This window comes from Lampetra planeri, unplaced genomic scaffold (genome assembly GCF_965212315.1).
Source record: "Lampetra planeri unplaced genomic scaffold, kcLamPlan1.2.h2 scaffold_868, whole genome shotgun sequence".
NCBI lineage: Eukaryota > Metazoa > Chordata > Hyperoartia > Petromyzontiformes > Petromyzontidae > Lampetra > Lampetra planeri.
Window position 1 is genome coordinate 1 of NW_027615690.1, and position 15,000 is coordinate 15,000.

The 15,000-nt window shown below is 56.3% G+C and overlaps 2 protein-coding genes across 2 annotated transcripts in view; both read right to left on the minus strand.

The window, feature by feature from the left end:
• Positions 1–4,305: 4,305 nt before the first annotated feature.
• LOC144742129 (uncharacterized) lies at positions 4,306–12,945 on the minus strand (the record flags this gene model as incomplete). The annotated part of the gene is made up of 2 exons (XM_078624627.1): positions 12,823–12,945; positions 4,306–5,366 (listed from the first exon to the last, which is right to left on the minus strand). Coding segments are annotated over exons 1-2 (1,086 nt in total), but the record flags the coding sequence as incomplete, so codon positions are not given.
• Positions 12,946–13,062: 117 nt separating this feature from the next.
• Positions 13,063–15,000, minus strand: part of LOC144742127 (uncharacterized) — a 14,231-nt gene continuing 12,293 nt past the window's right edge. Inside the window, exons 3-4 of the mRNA XM_078624624.1 lie at positions 13,559–13,632; positions 13,063–13,504 (exon numbers count right to left, since the gene is read on the minus strand). Of these exons, the coding sequence (XP_078480750.1) occupies positions 13,282–13,504; positions 13,559–13,632 (297 nt within the window). The 3' untranslated portion in view covers positions 13,063–13,281. The remainder of the gene's footprint in view (positions 13,505–13,558; positions 13,633–15,000) is intronic.

Consider the following 15,000-nt stretch of genomic DNA (forward strand, 5'->3'; position numbering starts at 1 on the left):
GTGGGTGAGTGGGTGGATGAGTGAGTGGGGGGAGAGAGGGGGGGGGGGGAGAGAGGGGGGGGGTATAGAGGGTAGGGGGAGAGAGGGGTGAGTGAGTTGCTGGCTGAGTGAGTGAGTGACTGAGTGACTGAGTGAGTGAGTGGCTGAATGAGTGGCTGAGTGAGTGAGTGACTGAGTGACTGACTAACTGAGTGACTGAGTGAGTGAGTGAGTGGGTGGGTGAGTGGGGTGAGTGAGAGGGTGAGTGGGTGGGTGAGTGGGTGGGGGAGAGAAGGTGGGTGAGTGACTGAGTGGGTGGGTGAGTGAGTGTGTGAGTGAGTGATTGTGTGGGTGAGTGTGTGAGTGAGTGGGTGTGTGAGTGGGTGAGTGAGTGGGTGAGTGAGTGGGTGGGTGAGTGAGGTGAGTGGGTGAGTGGGTGTGAGTGAGTGGGTGAGTGTTTGGGTGAGTGAGTGGTTGAGTGGGTGGGTGTGTGTGAGTGGGTGAGTGAGTGAGTGAGTGAGTGGGTGAGTGAGTGAGTGGGTGAGTGAGTGAGAGGGTGAGTGTGTGGGTGATTGTGTGGGTGAGTGGGTGGGTGTGTGAGTGGGTCGGTGCATCAGTCAGTCATCTCGGTCATCTCGGTCAGTCGACCCGTGGCACCTGCTGGGTCTGCCCTGTGACCTCCTGCCAGCGGGCGTTCGACACTTCACGTGGCAGCCTCAAGGTGCACTTGGCCTGGCACAAGCGTCGTGGTGACGTCACCGCCACTTAGTGGCGAATGGCGGTTGTTGTTGTTGTTGTTGATGTGTGAGTGGGTGAGTGAGTGAGTATGTGGGTGGGTGAGTGGGTGAGTGGGTGAGTGAGTATGTGGGTGGGTGAGTGGGTGAGTGGGTGAGTGAGTATGTGGGTGGGTGAGTGGGTGAGTGGGTGAGTGAGTATGTGAGTGGGTGAGTGGGTGGGTGGGTGAGTGAGTATGTGGGTGGGTGAGTGGGTTAGTGGGGTGGGTGAGTGAGTATGTGAGTGGGTGAGTGGGTGAGTGGGTGAGTGAGTATGTGGGTGGGTGAGTGGGTGAGTGGGTGGGTGGGTGAGTGAGTATGTGGGTGGGTGAGTGGGTTAGTGGGTGGGTGAGTGAGTATGTGGGTGGGTGAGTGGGTGAGTGGGTGAGTGAGTATGTGGGTGGGGTGAGTGGTGAGTGGGTGGGTGGGTGAGTGAGTATGTGGGTGGGGTGAGTGGGTTAGTGGGTGGGTGAGTGAGTATGTGAGTGGGTGAGTGGGTGGGTGGGTGAGTGAGTATGTGGGTGGGTGAGTGGGTGGGTGGGTGAGTGAGTATGTGGGTGGGTGAGTGGGTGAGTGGGTGAGTGAGTATGTGGGTGGGTGAGTGGGTGAGTGGGTGGGTGAGTATGTGGGTGGGTGAGTGGGTGAGTGGGGTGAGTGAGTATGTGGGTGGGTGAGTGGGTGGGTGGGTGAGTGAGTATGTGGGTGGGTGAGTGGGTGAGTGGGTGAGTGAGTATGTGGGTGGGTGAGTGGGTGAGTGGGTGGGTGGGTGAGTGGGTGGGTGAGTGAGTGAGTGAGTGGGTGGGGTGAGTGGGTGGGTGAGTGAGTGGGTGGGTGGGTGGGGTGAGTGGGTGGGTGGGTGAGTGGGTGAGAGGGGTGAGTATGTGGGTGGGGTGAGTGGGTTAGTGGGTGGGTGAGTGAGTGAGTTGGTGGGGTGAGTGAGTGAGTGGGTGAGTGAGTGAGTGAGTGGGTGAGTGAGTATGTGGGTGGGTGAGTGGGTGAGTGGGTGGGTGGGTGAGTGAGTATGTGGGTGGGGTGAGTGGGTGAGTGGGGTGAGTGAGTATGTGGGTGGGTGAGTGGGTGAGTGGGGTGGGTGGGTGAGTGGGTGGGGGTGAGTGAGTGAGTGAGTGAGTGGGTGGGTGAGTGGGTGGGTGAGTGAGTGAGTGGGTGGGTGAGTGGGTGGGTGGGTGGGTGTGTGAGTGGGTGGGGTGGGTGGGTGGGTGAGTGGGTGGGTGGGGTGAGTGGGTGAGAGGGTGAGTATGTGGGTGGGGTGAGTGGGTTAGTGGGTGGTGAGTGAGTGAGTTGGTGGGTGAGTGAGTGAGAGTGGGTGAGTGAGTGAGTGAGTGGTGGGGGTGAGTATGTGGGTGGGTGAGTGGGTGAGTGGGTGGGTGGGTGAGTGGGTGGGTGAGTGAGTGAGTGAGTGGGTGGGTGAGTGGGTGGGTGAGTGAGTGAGTGGGTGGGTGAGGTGGGTGGGTGGGTGGGTGAGTGTGAGTGGGTGGGTGGGTGGGTGAGTGGGTGGGTGGGTGAGTGGGTGAGAGGGTGAGTATGTGGGTGGGTGAGTGGGTTAGTGGGTGGGTGAGTGAGTGAGTTGGTGGGTGAGTGAGTGAGTGGGTGAGTGAGTGAGTGAGTGGGTGGGTGAGTATGTGGGTGGGTGAGTGGGGTGGGTGGGTGAGTGGGTGGGTGAGTGAGTGAGTGAGTGGGTGGGTGAGTGGGTGGGTGGGTGGGTGAGTGAGTGGGTGGGTGGGGTGGGTGAGTGGGTGGGTGGGTGAGTGGGTGAGAGGGTGAGTATGTGGGTGGGTGAGTGGGTTAGTGGGTGGGTGAGTGAGTGAGTTGGTGGGTGAGTGAGTGAGTGGGTGAGTGAGTGAGTGAGTGGGTGGGTGAGTATGTGGGGTGGGTGAGTGGGTGAGTGGGTGGGTGGGTGAGTGGGTGGGTGAGTGAGTGAGTGAGTGGGTGGGTGAGTGGGTGGGTGGGTGGGTGAGTGAGTGGGTGGGTGGGTGGGTGAGTGGGTGGGTGGGTGAGTGGGTGAGAGGGTGAGTATGTGGGTGGGTGAGTGGGTTAGTGGGTGGGTGAGTGAGTGAGTTGGTGGGTGAGTGAGTGAGTGGGTGAGTGAGTGAGTGAGTGGGTGGGTGAGTATGTGGGTGGGTGAGTGGGTGAGTGGGTGGGTGGGTGAGTGGGTGGGTGAGTGAGTGAGTGAGTGGGTGGGTGAGTGGGGTGGGTGGGTGGGTGGGTGAGTGAGTGGGTGGGTGGGTGGGTGAGTGGGTGAGTGGGTGAGAGGGTGAGTATGTGGGTGGGTGAGTGGGTTAGTGGGTGGGTGAGTGAGTGAGTTGGTGGGGTGAGTGAGTGAGTGGGTGAGTGAGTGAGTGAGTGAGTGGGTGGGTGAGTATGTGGGTGGGTGAGTGGGTGAGTGGGTGGGTGGGTGAGTGGGTGGGGTGAGTGAGTGAGTGAGTGGGTGGGGTGAGTGGGTGGGTGGGTGGGTGAGTGAGTGGGTGGGTGGGTGGGTGAGTGGGTGGGTGGGTGAGTGGGTGAGAGGGTGAGTATGTGGGTGGGTGAGTGGGTTAGTGGGTGGGTGAGTGAGTGAGTTGGTGGGTGAGTGAGTGAGTGGGTGAGTGAGTGAGTGAGTGGGTGTGGGTGAGTATGTGGGTGGGTGAGTGGGTGAGTGGGTGGGTGGGTGAGTGGGTGGGTGAGTGAGTGAGTGAGTGGGTGGGTGAGTGGGTGGGTGGGTGGGTGAGTGAGTGGGTGGGTGGGTGGGTGAGTGGGTGGGTGGGTGAGTGGGTGAGAGGGTGAGTATGTGGGTGGGTGAGTGGGTTAGTGGGTGGGTGAGTGAGTGAGTTGGTGGGTGAGTGAGTGAGTGGGTGAGTGAGTGGGTGGGTGGGTGAGTGGGTGGGTGGGTGAGTATGTGGGTGGGTGAGTGGGTGAGTGGGTGGGTGAGTGGGTGAGTGAGTGGGTGGGTGAGTGGGTGAGTGGGTGGGTGAGAGAGTGGGTGAGTGGGTGGGTGAGAGAGTGGGTGAGTGAGTGGGTGAGTGAGTGGGTGAGTGTGTGTGTGAGTGGGTGGGTGAGTGAGTGAGTGTGTGAGTGAGTGTGTGACTGACTGAGTGAGTGACTGAGTGAGTGACTGAGTGGGTGAGTGACTCACTGAGCGAGTGACTGAGTGACTGAGTGAGTGACTGAGTGAGTGAGTAGCTGGCTGAGTGAGTGGGTGAGTGAGTGAGTTGCTGGCTGAGTGAGTGACTGAGTGAGTGACTGAGTGACTGACTGAGTGAGTGACTGAGTGAGTTTGTGAGTGAGTGGGTGGGGGAGAGAGGGGTGAGTGGGTTGGTGAGTGAGTGGGTGAGTAGGTGAGTGAGTGAGTGTATGGGTGAGTGTGTGGGTGAGTTAGTGAGTGAGTGAGTGGGTGAGTGAGTGAGTGAGTTGGTGAGTGAGTGAGTGAGTGGGTGAGTGAGTGAGTGAGTGGGTGAGTGGGTGAGTGAGTGTGTGAGTGAGTGAGTGAGTGGGTGAGTGAGTGGGTGAGTGGGTGAGTGAATGTGTGGATGAGTGACTGAGTGAGTGTGTGAGTGGCTGGGTGAGTGAGTGAATGAATGATTGTGTAGGTGAGTGAGTTGGTGAGTGGGTGAGTGAGTTGGTGAGTGACTGGGTGAGTTGGTGAGTGAGTGGGTGAGTGAGTGAGTGAGTGGGTGAGTGGCTGAGTGGGTGAGTGAGTAGCTGAGTGAGTAGCTGAGTATGTGGATGAGTGGGTGAGTGTGTGGGTGAGTGAGTTGGTGAGTGAGTGAGTGGATGAGTGAATGGCTGAGTTGGTGAGTGAGTGGGTGAGTGAGTGGCTGAGTTGGTGAGTGAGTGAGTGATTGTGTGGGTGAGTGAGTGTGTGAGTGAGTGAGTTGGTGAGTGAGTGTGTGGATGAGTTGGTGAGTGGGTGAGTATATGGGTGATTGGGTGAGTGAGTTGGTGAGTGACTTGGTGAGTTGGTGAGTGAGTGGGTGAGTGTGTGGGTGAGTGGGTGAGTGACTGAGTGAGTTGGTGAGTGACTTGGTGAGTTGGTGAGTGACTGGGTGATTTGGTGAGTGAGTGGGTGAGTGTGTGGGTGAGTGGGTGAGTGTGTGAGTGAGTTGGTGAGTGACTGGGTGAGTTGGTGAGTGACTGGGTGAGTTGGTGAGTGAGTGGGTGAGTGTGTGGGTGAGTGGGTGGTGACTGAGTGAGTTGGTGAGTGACTTGGTGAGTTGGTGAGTGAGTGTATGAGTGAGTGTATGGGTGAGTGGGTGAGAGAGTGGGTGAGTGACTTGGTGAGTGGGTGAGTGAGTGTATGAGTGAGTGTATGGGTGAGTGTGTGAGTGAGTTGGTGAGTGACTTGGTGAGTTGGTGAGCACCTCACCTTAGCAGTCCTAGCCAGCCTCACCCTACCCACGTGACCTGCTGGGCCTGCCCTGAGTAGCCCCAACAGCTCACGCTCAGACAGCCCCTCCCCTCCATCCCCCGCCTCACCCTCCAGGCCCCGCCCCTCGGTCCCCACCTCGTGACCACGCCCCCTTCTCTCCACCCGCCTCCTCGTGACCCCGCCCACAGAGTGGGTGGGGGTTGAAGGGGGAGGGGCATCCCCCGCCTTCTGATCAGCCCCCACCGCTAGCCCTAGAGAGTGGGTGGGAGGGAGGGAGGGGGTGAGTCTGTGGGTCTCTGTGTGGTGAGTCTGTGGGTCTCTGTGTGGTGAGTCTGTGGGAGTCTGTGTGGTGAGTCTGTGGGTCTCTGTGTGGTGAGTCTATGTGGTGAGTCTGTGTGGTGAGTCTGTGGGTCTCTGTGTGGTGAGTCTGTGGGTCTCTGTGTGGTGAGTCTATGTGGTGAGTCTGTGTGATGAGTCTGTGGGTCTCTGTGTGGTGAGTCTGTGGGTCTCTGTGTGGTGAGTCTGTGTGGTGAATCTGTGTGGTGAGTCTGTGGGTCTCTGTGTGGTGAGTCTGTGTGGTGAGTCTGTGGGTCTCTGTGTGGTGATTCTGTGTGGTGAGTCTGTGGGTCTCTGTGTGGTGAATCTGTGTGGTGAGTCTGTGGGTCTCTGTGTGGTGAGTCTGTGGGTCTCTGTGTGGTGAGTCTGTGTGGTGAGTCTGTGGGTCTCTGTGTGGTGAGTCTGTGGGTCTCTGTGTGGTGAGTCTCTGGGTCTCTGTGTGGTGAGTCTGTGGGTCTCTGTGTGGTGAGTCTGTGTGGTGAATCTGTGTGGTGAGTCTGTGGGTCTCTGTGTGGTGAGTCTGTGTGGTGAGTCTGTGGGTCTCTGTGTGGTGAGTCTGTGTGGTGAGTCTGTGGGTCTCTGTGTGGTGAATCTGTGTGGTGAGTCTGTGGGTCTCTGTGTGGTGAGTCTGTGGGTCTCTGTGTGGTGAGTCTGTGTGGTGAGTCTGTGGGTCTCTGTGTGGTGAGTCTGTGGGTCTCTGTGTGGTGAGTCTGTGGGTCTCTGTGTGGTGAGTCTGTGGGTCTCTGTGTGGTGAGTCTGTGGGTCTCTGTGTGGTGAGTCTGTGGGTCTCTGTGTGGTGAGTCTGTGGGTCTCTGTGTGGTGAGTCTGTGGGTCTCTGTGTGGTGAGTCTGTGGGTCTCTGTGTGGTGAGTCTGTGGGTCTCTGTGTGGTGAGTCTGTGGGTCTCTGTGTGGTGAGTCTGTGGGTCTCTGTGTGGTGAGTCTGTGGGTCTCTGTGTGGGTGAGTCTGTGGGTATCTGTGTGGTGAGACTATGGGTCTCTGTGTGGTGAGTCTGTGGGTCTCTGTGTGATGAGTCTGTGGGTCTCTGTGTGGTGAGTCTGTGTGGTGAGTCTGTGGGTCTCTGTGTGGGTGAGTCTGTGGGTCTCTGTGTGGTGAGTCTGTGTGGTGAGTCTGTGGGTCTCTGTGTGGGTGAGTCTGTGGGTCTCTGTGTGGTGAGTCTGTGGGTCTCTGTGTGGTGAGTCTGTGGGTGTTTGTGTGTGTCTGTGGGTCTCTGTGTGGTGAGTCTGTGGGTCTCTGTGTGGTGAGTCTGTGGGTGTCTGTGTGTGTCTGTGGGTCTCTGTGTGGTGAGTCTGTGGGTCTCTGTGTGGTGAGTCTGTGGGTCTCTGTGTGGTGAGTCTGTGTGGTGAGTCTGTGGGTCTCTGTGTGGTGAGTCTGTGGGTCTCTGTGTGGTGAGTCTGTGGGTCTCTGTGTGGGTGAGTCTGTGGGTCTCTGTGTGGTGAGTCTATGGGTCTCTGTGTGGTGAGTCTGTGGGTCTCTGTGTGGTGAGTCTGTGGGTCTCTGTGTGGTGAGTTTGTGGGTCTCTGTGTGGTGAGTCTGTGGGTGTCTGTGTGTGTCTGTGGGTCTCTGTGTGGTGAGTCTGTGGGTCTCTGTGTGGTGAGTCTGTGGGTCTCTGTGTGGTGAGTCTGTGGGTCTCTGTGTGGTGAGTCTGTGGGTCTCTGTGTGGTGAGTCTGTGGGTGTCTGTGTGTGTCTGTGGGTCTCTGTGTGGTGAGTCTGTGGGTCTCTGTGTGGTGAGTCTGTGGGTCTCTGTGTGGTGAGTCTGTGTGGTGAGTCTGTGGGTCTCTGTGTGGTGAGTCTGTGGGTCTCTGTGTGGTGAGTCTGTGGGTCTCTGTGTGGTGAGTCTGTGTGGTGAGTCTGTGGGTCTCTGTGTGGTGAGTCTGTGGGTCTCTGTGTGGTGAGTCTGTGGGTCTCTGTGTGGTGAGTCTGTGGGTCTCTGTGTGGTGAGTCTGTGGGTCTCTGTGTGGGTGAGTCTGTGGGTCTCTGTGTGGTGAGTCTATGGGTCTCTGTGTGGTGAGTCTGTGGGTCTCTGTGTGGTGAGTCTGTGTGGTGAGTCTGTGGGTCTCTGTGTGGGTGAGTCTGTGGGTCTCTGTGTGGTGAGTCTGTGTGGTGAGTCTGTGGGTCTCTGTGTGGGTGAGTCTGTGGGTCTCTGTGTGGTGAGTCTGTGGGTCTCTGTGTGGTGAGTCTGTGGGTGTTTGTGTGTGTCTGTGGGTCTCTGTGTGGTGAGTCTGTGGGTCTCTGTGTGGTGAGTCTGTGGGTGTCTGTGTGTGTCTGTGGGTCTCTGTGTGGTGAGTCTGTGGGTCTCTGTGTGGTGAGTCTGTGGGTCTCTGTGTGGTGAGTCTGTGTGGTGAGTCTGTGGGTCTCTGTGTGGTGAGTCTGTGGGTCTCTGTGTGGTGAGTCTGTGGGTCTCTGTGTGGGTGAGTCTGTGGGTCTCTGTGTGGTGAGTCTATGGGTCTCTGTGTGGTGAGTCTGTGGGTCTCTGTGTGGTGAGTCTGTGGGTCTCTGTGTGGTGAGTTTGTGGGTCTCTGTGTGGTGAGTCTGTGGGTGTCTGTGTGTGTCTGTGGGTCTCTGTGTGGTGAGTCTGTGGGTCTCTGTGTGGTGAGTCTGTGGGTCTCTGTGTGGTGAGTCTGTGGGTCTCTGTGTGGTGAGTCTGTGGGTCTCTGTGTGGTGAGTCTGTGGGTGTCTGTGTGTGTCTGTGGGTCTCTGTGTGGTGAGTCTGTGGGTCTCTGTGTGGTGAGTCTGTGGGTCTCTGTGTGGTGAGTCTGTGTGGTGAGTCTGTGGGTCTCTGTGTGGTGAGTCTGTGGGTCTCTGTGTGGTGAGTCTGTGGGTCTCTGTGTGGTGAGTCTGTGGGTCTCTGTGTGGTGAGTCTGTGTGGTGAGTCTGTGTGGTGAATCTGTGTGGTGAGTCTGTGGGTCTCTGTGTGGTGAGTCTGTGGGTCTCTGTGTGGTGAGTCTGTGTGGTGAGTCTGTGGGTCTCTGTGTGGTGAGTCTGTGGGTCTCTGTGTGGTGAGTCTGTGTGGTGAGTCTGTGGGTCTCTGTTTGGTGAGTCTGTGGGTCTCTGTGTGGTGAGTCTGTGGGTCTCTGTGTGGTGAGTCTGTGGGTCTCTGTGTGGTGAGTCTGTGTGGTGAGTCTGTGTGGTGAATCTGTGTGGTGAGTCTGTGGGTCTCTGTGTGGTGAGTCTGTGGGTCTCTGTGTGGTGAGTCTGTGTGGTGAGTCTGTGGGTCTCTGTGTGGTGAGTCTGTGGGTCTCTGTGTGGTGAGTCTGTGGGTCTCTGTGTGGTGAGTCTGTGGGTCTCTGTGTGGTGAGTCTGTCGGTCTCTGTGTGGTGAGTCTGTGTGGTGAGTCTGTGGGTCTCTGTGTGGTGAGTCTGTGGGTCTCTGTGTGGTGAGTCTGTGGGTCTCTGTGTGGTGTGTGTGTAAGGTGAGTCTGTGTGGTGAGTCTGTGTGGTGAGTCTGTGTGGTGAGTCTGTGTGTGTCTGTGTGTGTGGTGAGTCTGTGTGGTGAGTCTGTGTGTGTGGTGAGTCTGTGTGGTGAGTCTGTGTGGTGAGTCTGTGTGGTGAGTCTGTGTGGTGAGTCTGTGTGTCTCTGTGTGGTGAGTCTGTGTGGTGAGTCTGTGTGGTAAGTCTGTGTGTCTCTGTGTGGTGAGTCTGTGTGGTGAGTCTGTGTGGTGAGTCTGTGTGTCTCTGTGTGGTGAGTCTGTGTGGTGAGTCTGTGTGGTGAGTCTGTGTGGTGAGTCTGTGTGTCTCTGTGTGGTGAGTCTGTGTGGTGAGTCTGTGTGGTGAGTCTGTGTGGTGAGTCTATGGGTCTCTGTGTGGTGAGTCTGTGTGGTGAGTCTGTGTGGTGAGTCTGTGTGTCTCTGTGTGGTGAGTCTGTGTGGTGAGTCTGTGTGGTGAGTCTGTGTGGTGAGTCTGTGTGGTGAGTCTATGGGTCTCTGTGTGGTGAGTCTGTGTGGTGAGTCTGTGTGGTGAGTCTGTGTGTCTCTGTGTGGTGAGTCTGTGTTGTGAGTCTGTGGGTCTCTGTGTGGTGAGTCTGTGTGTCTCTGTGTGGTGAGTCTGTGTGTCTCTGTGTGGTGAGTCTGTGTGGTGAGTCTGTGTGGTGTGTCTGTGTGGTGAGTCTGTGTGTCTCTGTGTGGTGAGTCTGTGTGGTGAGTGTGTGTGTCTCTGTGTGGTGAGTCTGTGTGGTGAGTCTGTGTGTCTCTGTGTGGTGAGTCTGTGTGGTGAGTCTGTGTGTCTCTGTGTGATGAGTCTGTGTGGTGAGTCTGTGTGGTGAGTCTGTGTGTCTCTGTGTGGTGAGTCTGTGTGGTGAGTCTGTGTGTCTCTGTGTGGTGAGTCTGTGTGGTGAGTCTGTGTGGTGAGTCTGTGTGGTGAGTCTGTGGGTCTCTGTGTGGGTGAGTCTGTGTGGTGAGTCTGTGTGGTGAGTCTGTGTGGTGAGTCTGTGTGGTGAGTCTGTGTGTCTCTGTGTGGTGAGTCTGTGTGGTGAGTCTGTGTGGTGAGTCTGTGTGGTGAGTCTGTGTGTGTGTGTGGTGAGTCTGTGTGTCTCTGTGTGGTGAGTCTGTGTGGTGAGTCTGTGTCTCTGTGTGGTGAGTCTGTGTGGTGAGTCTGTGTGTCTCTGTGTGGTGAGTCTGTGTGGTGAGTCTGTGTGGTGAGTCTGTGTCTCTGTGTGGTGAGTCTGTGTGGTGAGTCTGTGTGGTGAGTCTGTGTGGTGAGTCTGTGTGGTGAGTCTGTGTGTCTCTGTGTGGTGAGTCTGTGTGGTGAGTCTGTGTGGTGAGTCTGTGTGTCTCTGTGTGGTGAGTCTGTGTGGTGAGTCTGTGTGGTGAGTCTGTGTGGGTGAGTCTGTTGGTCTCTGTGTGGTGAGTCTGTGTGGTGAGTCTGTGTGGTGAGTCTGTGTGTGTGTGTGGTGAGTCTGTGTGGTGAGTCTGTGGGTCTCTGTGTGGTGAGTCTGTGTGGTGAGTCTGTGTGGTGAGTCTGTGTGGTGAGTCTGTGTGGTGAGTCTGTGGGTCTCTGTGTGGTGAGTCTGTGGGTCTCTGTGTGGTAAGTCTGTGGGTCTCTGTGTGGTGAGTCTGTGTGGTGAGTCTGTGTGGTGAGTCTGTGGGTCTCTGTGTGGTGAGTCTGTGGGTCTCTGTGTGGTGAGTCTGTGGGTCTCTGTGTGGTGAGTCTGTGTGGTGAGTCTGTGTGGTGAGTCTGTGGGTCTCTGTGTGGTGAGTCTGTGGGTCTCTGTGTGGTGAGTTTGTGTGGTGAGTCTGTGTGGTGAGTCTGTGGGTCTCTGTGTGGTGAGTCTGTGTGGTGAGTCTGTGTGGTGAGTCTGTGGGTCTCTGTGTGGTGAGTCTGTGGGTCTCTGTGTGGTGAGTTTGTGTGGTGAGTCTGTGTGGTGAGTCTGTGTGGTGAGTCTGTGGGTCTCTGTGTGGTGAGTTTGTGTGGTGAGTCTGTGTGGTGAGTCTGTGGGTCTCTGTGTGGTGAGTCTGTGTGGTGAGTCTGTGTGGTGAGTCTGTGGGTCTCTGTGTGGTGAGTCTGTGTGGTGAGTCTGTGTGGTGAGTCTGTGTGTCTCTGTGTGGTGAGTCTGTGTGTCTCTGTGTGGTGAGTCTGTGTAGTGAGTCTGTGTGGTGAGTCTGTGTGGGTGAGTCTGTGTGTCTCTGTGTGGTGAGTCTGTGTGGGTGAGTCTGTGTGGTGAGTCTGTGTGGGTGAGTCTGTGTGGTGAGTCTGTGTGGTGAGTCTGTGGGTCTCTGTGTGGTGAGTCTGTGTGGTGAGTCTGCGTGGTGAGTTTGTGTGTCTCTGTGTGGTGAGTCTGTGTGGTGAGTCTGTGTGGTGAGTCTGTGTGGTGAGTCTGTGTGGTGAGTCTGTGTGTCTCTGTGTGGTGAGTCTGTGTGGTGAGTCTATGAGTCTCTGTGTGTGTGGTGAGTCTGTGTGGTGAGTCTGTGTGGTGAGTCTGTGTGTCTCTGTGTGGTGAGTCTGTGTGGTGAGTCTGTGTGGTGAGTCTGTGGGTCTCTGTGTGGTGAGTCTGTGTGGTGAGTCTGTGTGTCTCTGTGTGGTGAGTCTGTGTGGTGAGTCTGTGTGGTGAGTCTGTGTGGTGAGTCTGTGTGGTGAGTCTGTGTGGTGAGTCTGTGGGTCTCTGTGTGGTGAGTCTGTGTGGTGAGTCTGTTTGGTGAGTCTGTGGATCTCTGTGTGGTGAGTCTGTGTGGTGAGTCTGTGTGGTGAGTCTGTGTGTCTCTGTGTGGTGAGTCTGTGTGGTGAGTCTGTGTGTCTCTGTGTGTCTCTGTGTGGTGAGTCTGTGTGGTGAGTCTGTGTGTCTCTGTGTGGTGAGTCTGTGTGGTGAGTCTGTGTGGTGAGTCTGTGTGGTGAGTCTGTGTGGGTGAGTCTGTGTGGTGAGTCTGTGTGGTGAGTCTGTGGGTCTCTGTGTGGTGAGTCTGTGTGGTGAGTCTGTTTGGTGAGTCTGTGGGTCTCTGTGTGGTGAGTCTGTGTGGTGAGTCTGTGTGGTGAGTCTGTGTGTCTCTGTGTGGTGAGTCTGTGTGGTGAGTCTGTGTGTCTCTGTGTGTCTCTGTGTGGTGAGTCTGTGTGGTGAGTCTGTGTGGTGAGTCTGTGTGGGTGAGTCTGTGTGGTGAGTCTGTGTGGTGAGTCTGTGGGTCTCTGTGTGGTGAGTCTGTGTGGTGAGTCTGTGTGGTGAGTCTGTGTGTCTCTGTGTGGTGAGTCTGTGTGGTGAGTCTGTGTGTCTCTGTGTGGTGAGTCTGTGTGGTGAGTCTATGAGTCTCTGTGTGTGTGGTGAGTCTGTGTGGTGAGTCTGTGTGGTGAGTCTGTGTGGTGAGTCTGTGTGGTGAGTCTGTGTGTCTCTGTGTGGTGAGTCTGTGTGGTGAGTCTGTGTGGTGAGTCTGTGTGGGTGAGTCTGTGTGGTGAGTCTGTGTGGTGAGTCTGTGGGTCTCTGTGTGGTGAGTCTGTGTGGTGAGTCTGTGTGGTGAGTCTGTGTGTCTCTGTGTGGTGAGTCTGTGTGGTGAGTCTGTGTGTCTCTGTGTGGTGAGTCTGTGTGGTGAGTCTATGAGTCTCTGTGTGTGTGGTGAGTCTGTGTGGTGAGTCTGTGTGGTGAGTCTGTGTGGTGAGTCTGTGTGGTGAGTCTGTGTGTCTCTGTGTGGTGAGTCTGTGTGGTGAGTCTGTGTGGTGAGTCTGTGTGGGTGAGTCTGTGTGGTGAGTCTGTGTGGTGAGTCTGTGGGTCTCTGTGTGGTGAGTCTGTGTGGTGAGTCTGTGTGGTGAGTCTGTGTGTCTCTGTGTGGTGAGTCTGTGTGGTGAGTCTGTGTGGTGAGTCTGTGTGTCTCTGTGTGTCTCTGTGTGGTGAGTCTGTGTGGTGAGTCTGTGTGGTGAGTCTGTGTGTCTCTCACCTTTCTCCCTCCAGAAGCCAACCATGTCTCTCCACTGGTCAGTCCACAAGCCAGTTGATGTCTCCTCCTGTGTCTCTCTGTGTCTCTCTGTCTCTCTGTGTCTCTCTGTCTGTGTCTCTGTCTGTGTCTATGTCTCTCTATCTCTGTGTCTCTGTCTGTGTCTCTGTGTCTGTGTTTCTGTGTCTGTCTGTGTTTCTGTGTCTCTGTCTGTGTCTGTCTCCCTCTCTCTCTCTCTGTCTCTCTGTCTCTCTCTGTCTCTCTGTCTCTCTGTGTCTCTCTGTGTGTCTCTGTGTCTCTCTGTCTCTCTGTGTGTCTCTGTGTGTCTCTGTCTCTCTGTCTGTGTTTCTGTGTCTCTGTCTCTGTGTCTATGTCTCTCTATCTCTGTGTCTCTGTCTGTGTCTCTGTGTCTGTGTTTCTGTGTCTGTCTGTGTTTCTGTGTCTCTGTCTGTGTCTATGTCTCTATGTCTCTGTGTCTCTGTCTGTGTCTCTGTGTCTCTCTGTGTCTCTCTGTCTCTGTGTCTCTCTGTCTCTATCTGTGTCTCTCTGTCTCTCTGTGTCTCTCTCTGTCTCTGTGTCTCTCTGTGTCTCTCTGTCTCTATCTGTGTCTCTCTGTGTCTCTGTTTCTCTCTCTCTGTCTCTCTCTCTCCCTGTCTCTCTGTGTGTCTCTCTGTGTCTCTCTGTCTCTCTGTGTCTCTCTGTCTCTCGGTGTGTCTCTGTGTCTCTCTGTGTCTCTGTGTCTCTGTGTGTCTCTGTGTGTCTCTGTGTCTCTGTCCGGGCTTTTGCAAACACCTCCAGGCGACCAGTAGCTTTCTGTGACATCCAAAACAACAACAACACAGACACACACACAGACAAAGGTCACCCAGGTAGCCTCTAGCAGGGCTGTAGGGGCAAGTGCAGTCACGCACACAGACAAAGGTCACCCAGGTAGCCTCCAGCAGTGCTGTAGGGGCAAGTGCAGTTACACAGACACAGACAAAGGTCACCCAGGTAGCCTCTAGCAGGGCTGTAGGGGCAAGTGCAGTCACACACACACAGACAAAGGTCACCCAGGTAGCCTTTAGCAGGGCTGTAGGGGCAAGTGCAGTCACGCACACAGACAAAGGTCACCCAGGTAGCCTCCAGCAGGGCTGTAGGGGCAAGTGCAGTCACGCACACAGACAAAGGTCACCCAGGTAGCCTCCAGCAGGGCTGTAGGGGCAAGTGCAGTCACGCACACAGACAAAGGTCACCCAGGTAGCCTCCAGCAGGGCTTTAGGGGCAAGTGCAGTTACACACACACAGACAAAGGTCACCCAGGAAGCCTCTAGCAGGGCTGTAGGGGCAAGTGCAGTTACACACACACAGACAAAGGTCACCCAGGTAGCCTCTAGCAGGGCTGTAGGGGCAAGTGCAGTCACGCACACAGACACAGGTCACCCAGGTAGCCTCCAGCAGGGCTTTAGGGGCAAGTGCAGTTACACACACACAGACAAAGGTCACCCAGGTAGCCTCTAGCAGGGCTGTAGGGGCAAGTGCAGTCACGCACACAGACACAGGTCACCCAGGTAGCCTCCAGCAGGGCTGTAGGGGCAAGTGCAGTCACGCACACAGACAAAGGTCACCCAGGTAGCCTCCAGCAGGGCTGTAGGGGCAAGTGCAGTCACGCACACAGACAAAGGTCACCCAGGTAGCCTCTAGCAGGGCTGTAGGGGCAAGTGCAGTCACACACAGAGACAAAGGTCACCCAGGTAGCCTCTAGCAGGGCTGTAGGGGCAAGTGCAGTTACACACACACAGACAAAGGTCACCCAGGTAGCCTCCAGCAGGGCTGTAGGGGCAAGTGCAGTCACGCACACAGACAAAGGTCACCCAGGTAGCCTCCAGCAGGGCTGTAGGGGCAAGTGCAGTCACGCACACAGACAAAGGTCACCCAGGTAGCCTCCAGCAGGGCTGTAGGGGCAAGTGCAGTCACGCACACAGACAAAGGTCACCCAGGTAGCCTCCAGCAGGGCTGTAGGGGCAAGTGCAGTCACGCACACAGACAAAGGTCACCCAGGTAGCCTCCAGCAGGGCTGTAGGGGCAAGTGCAGTCACGCACACAGACAAAGGTCACCCAGGTAGCCTCCAGCAGGGCTGTAGGGGCAAGTGCAGTCACGCACACAGACAAAGGTCACCCAGGTAGCCTCTAGCAGGGCTG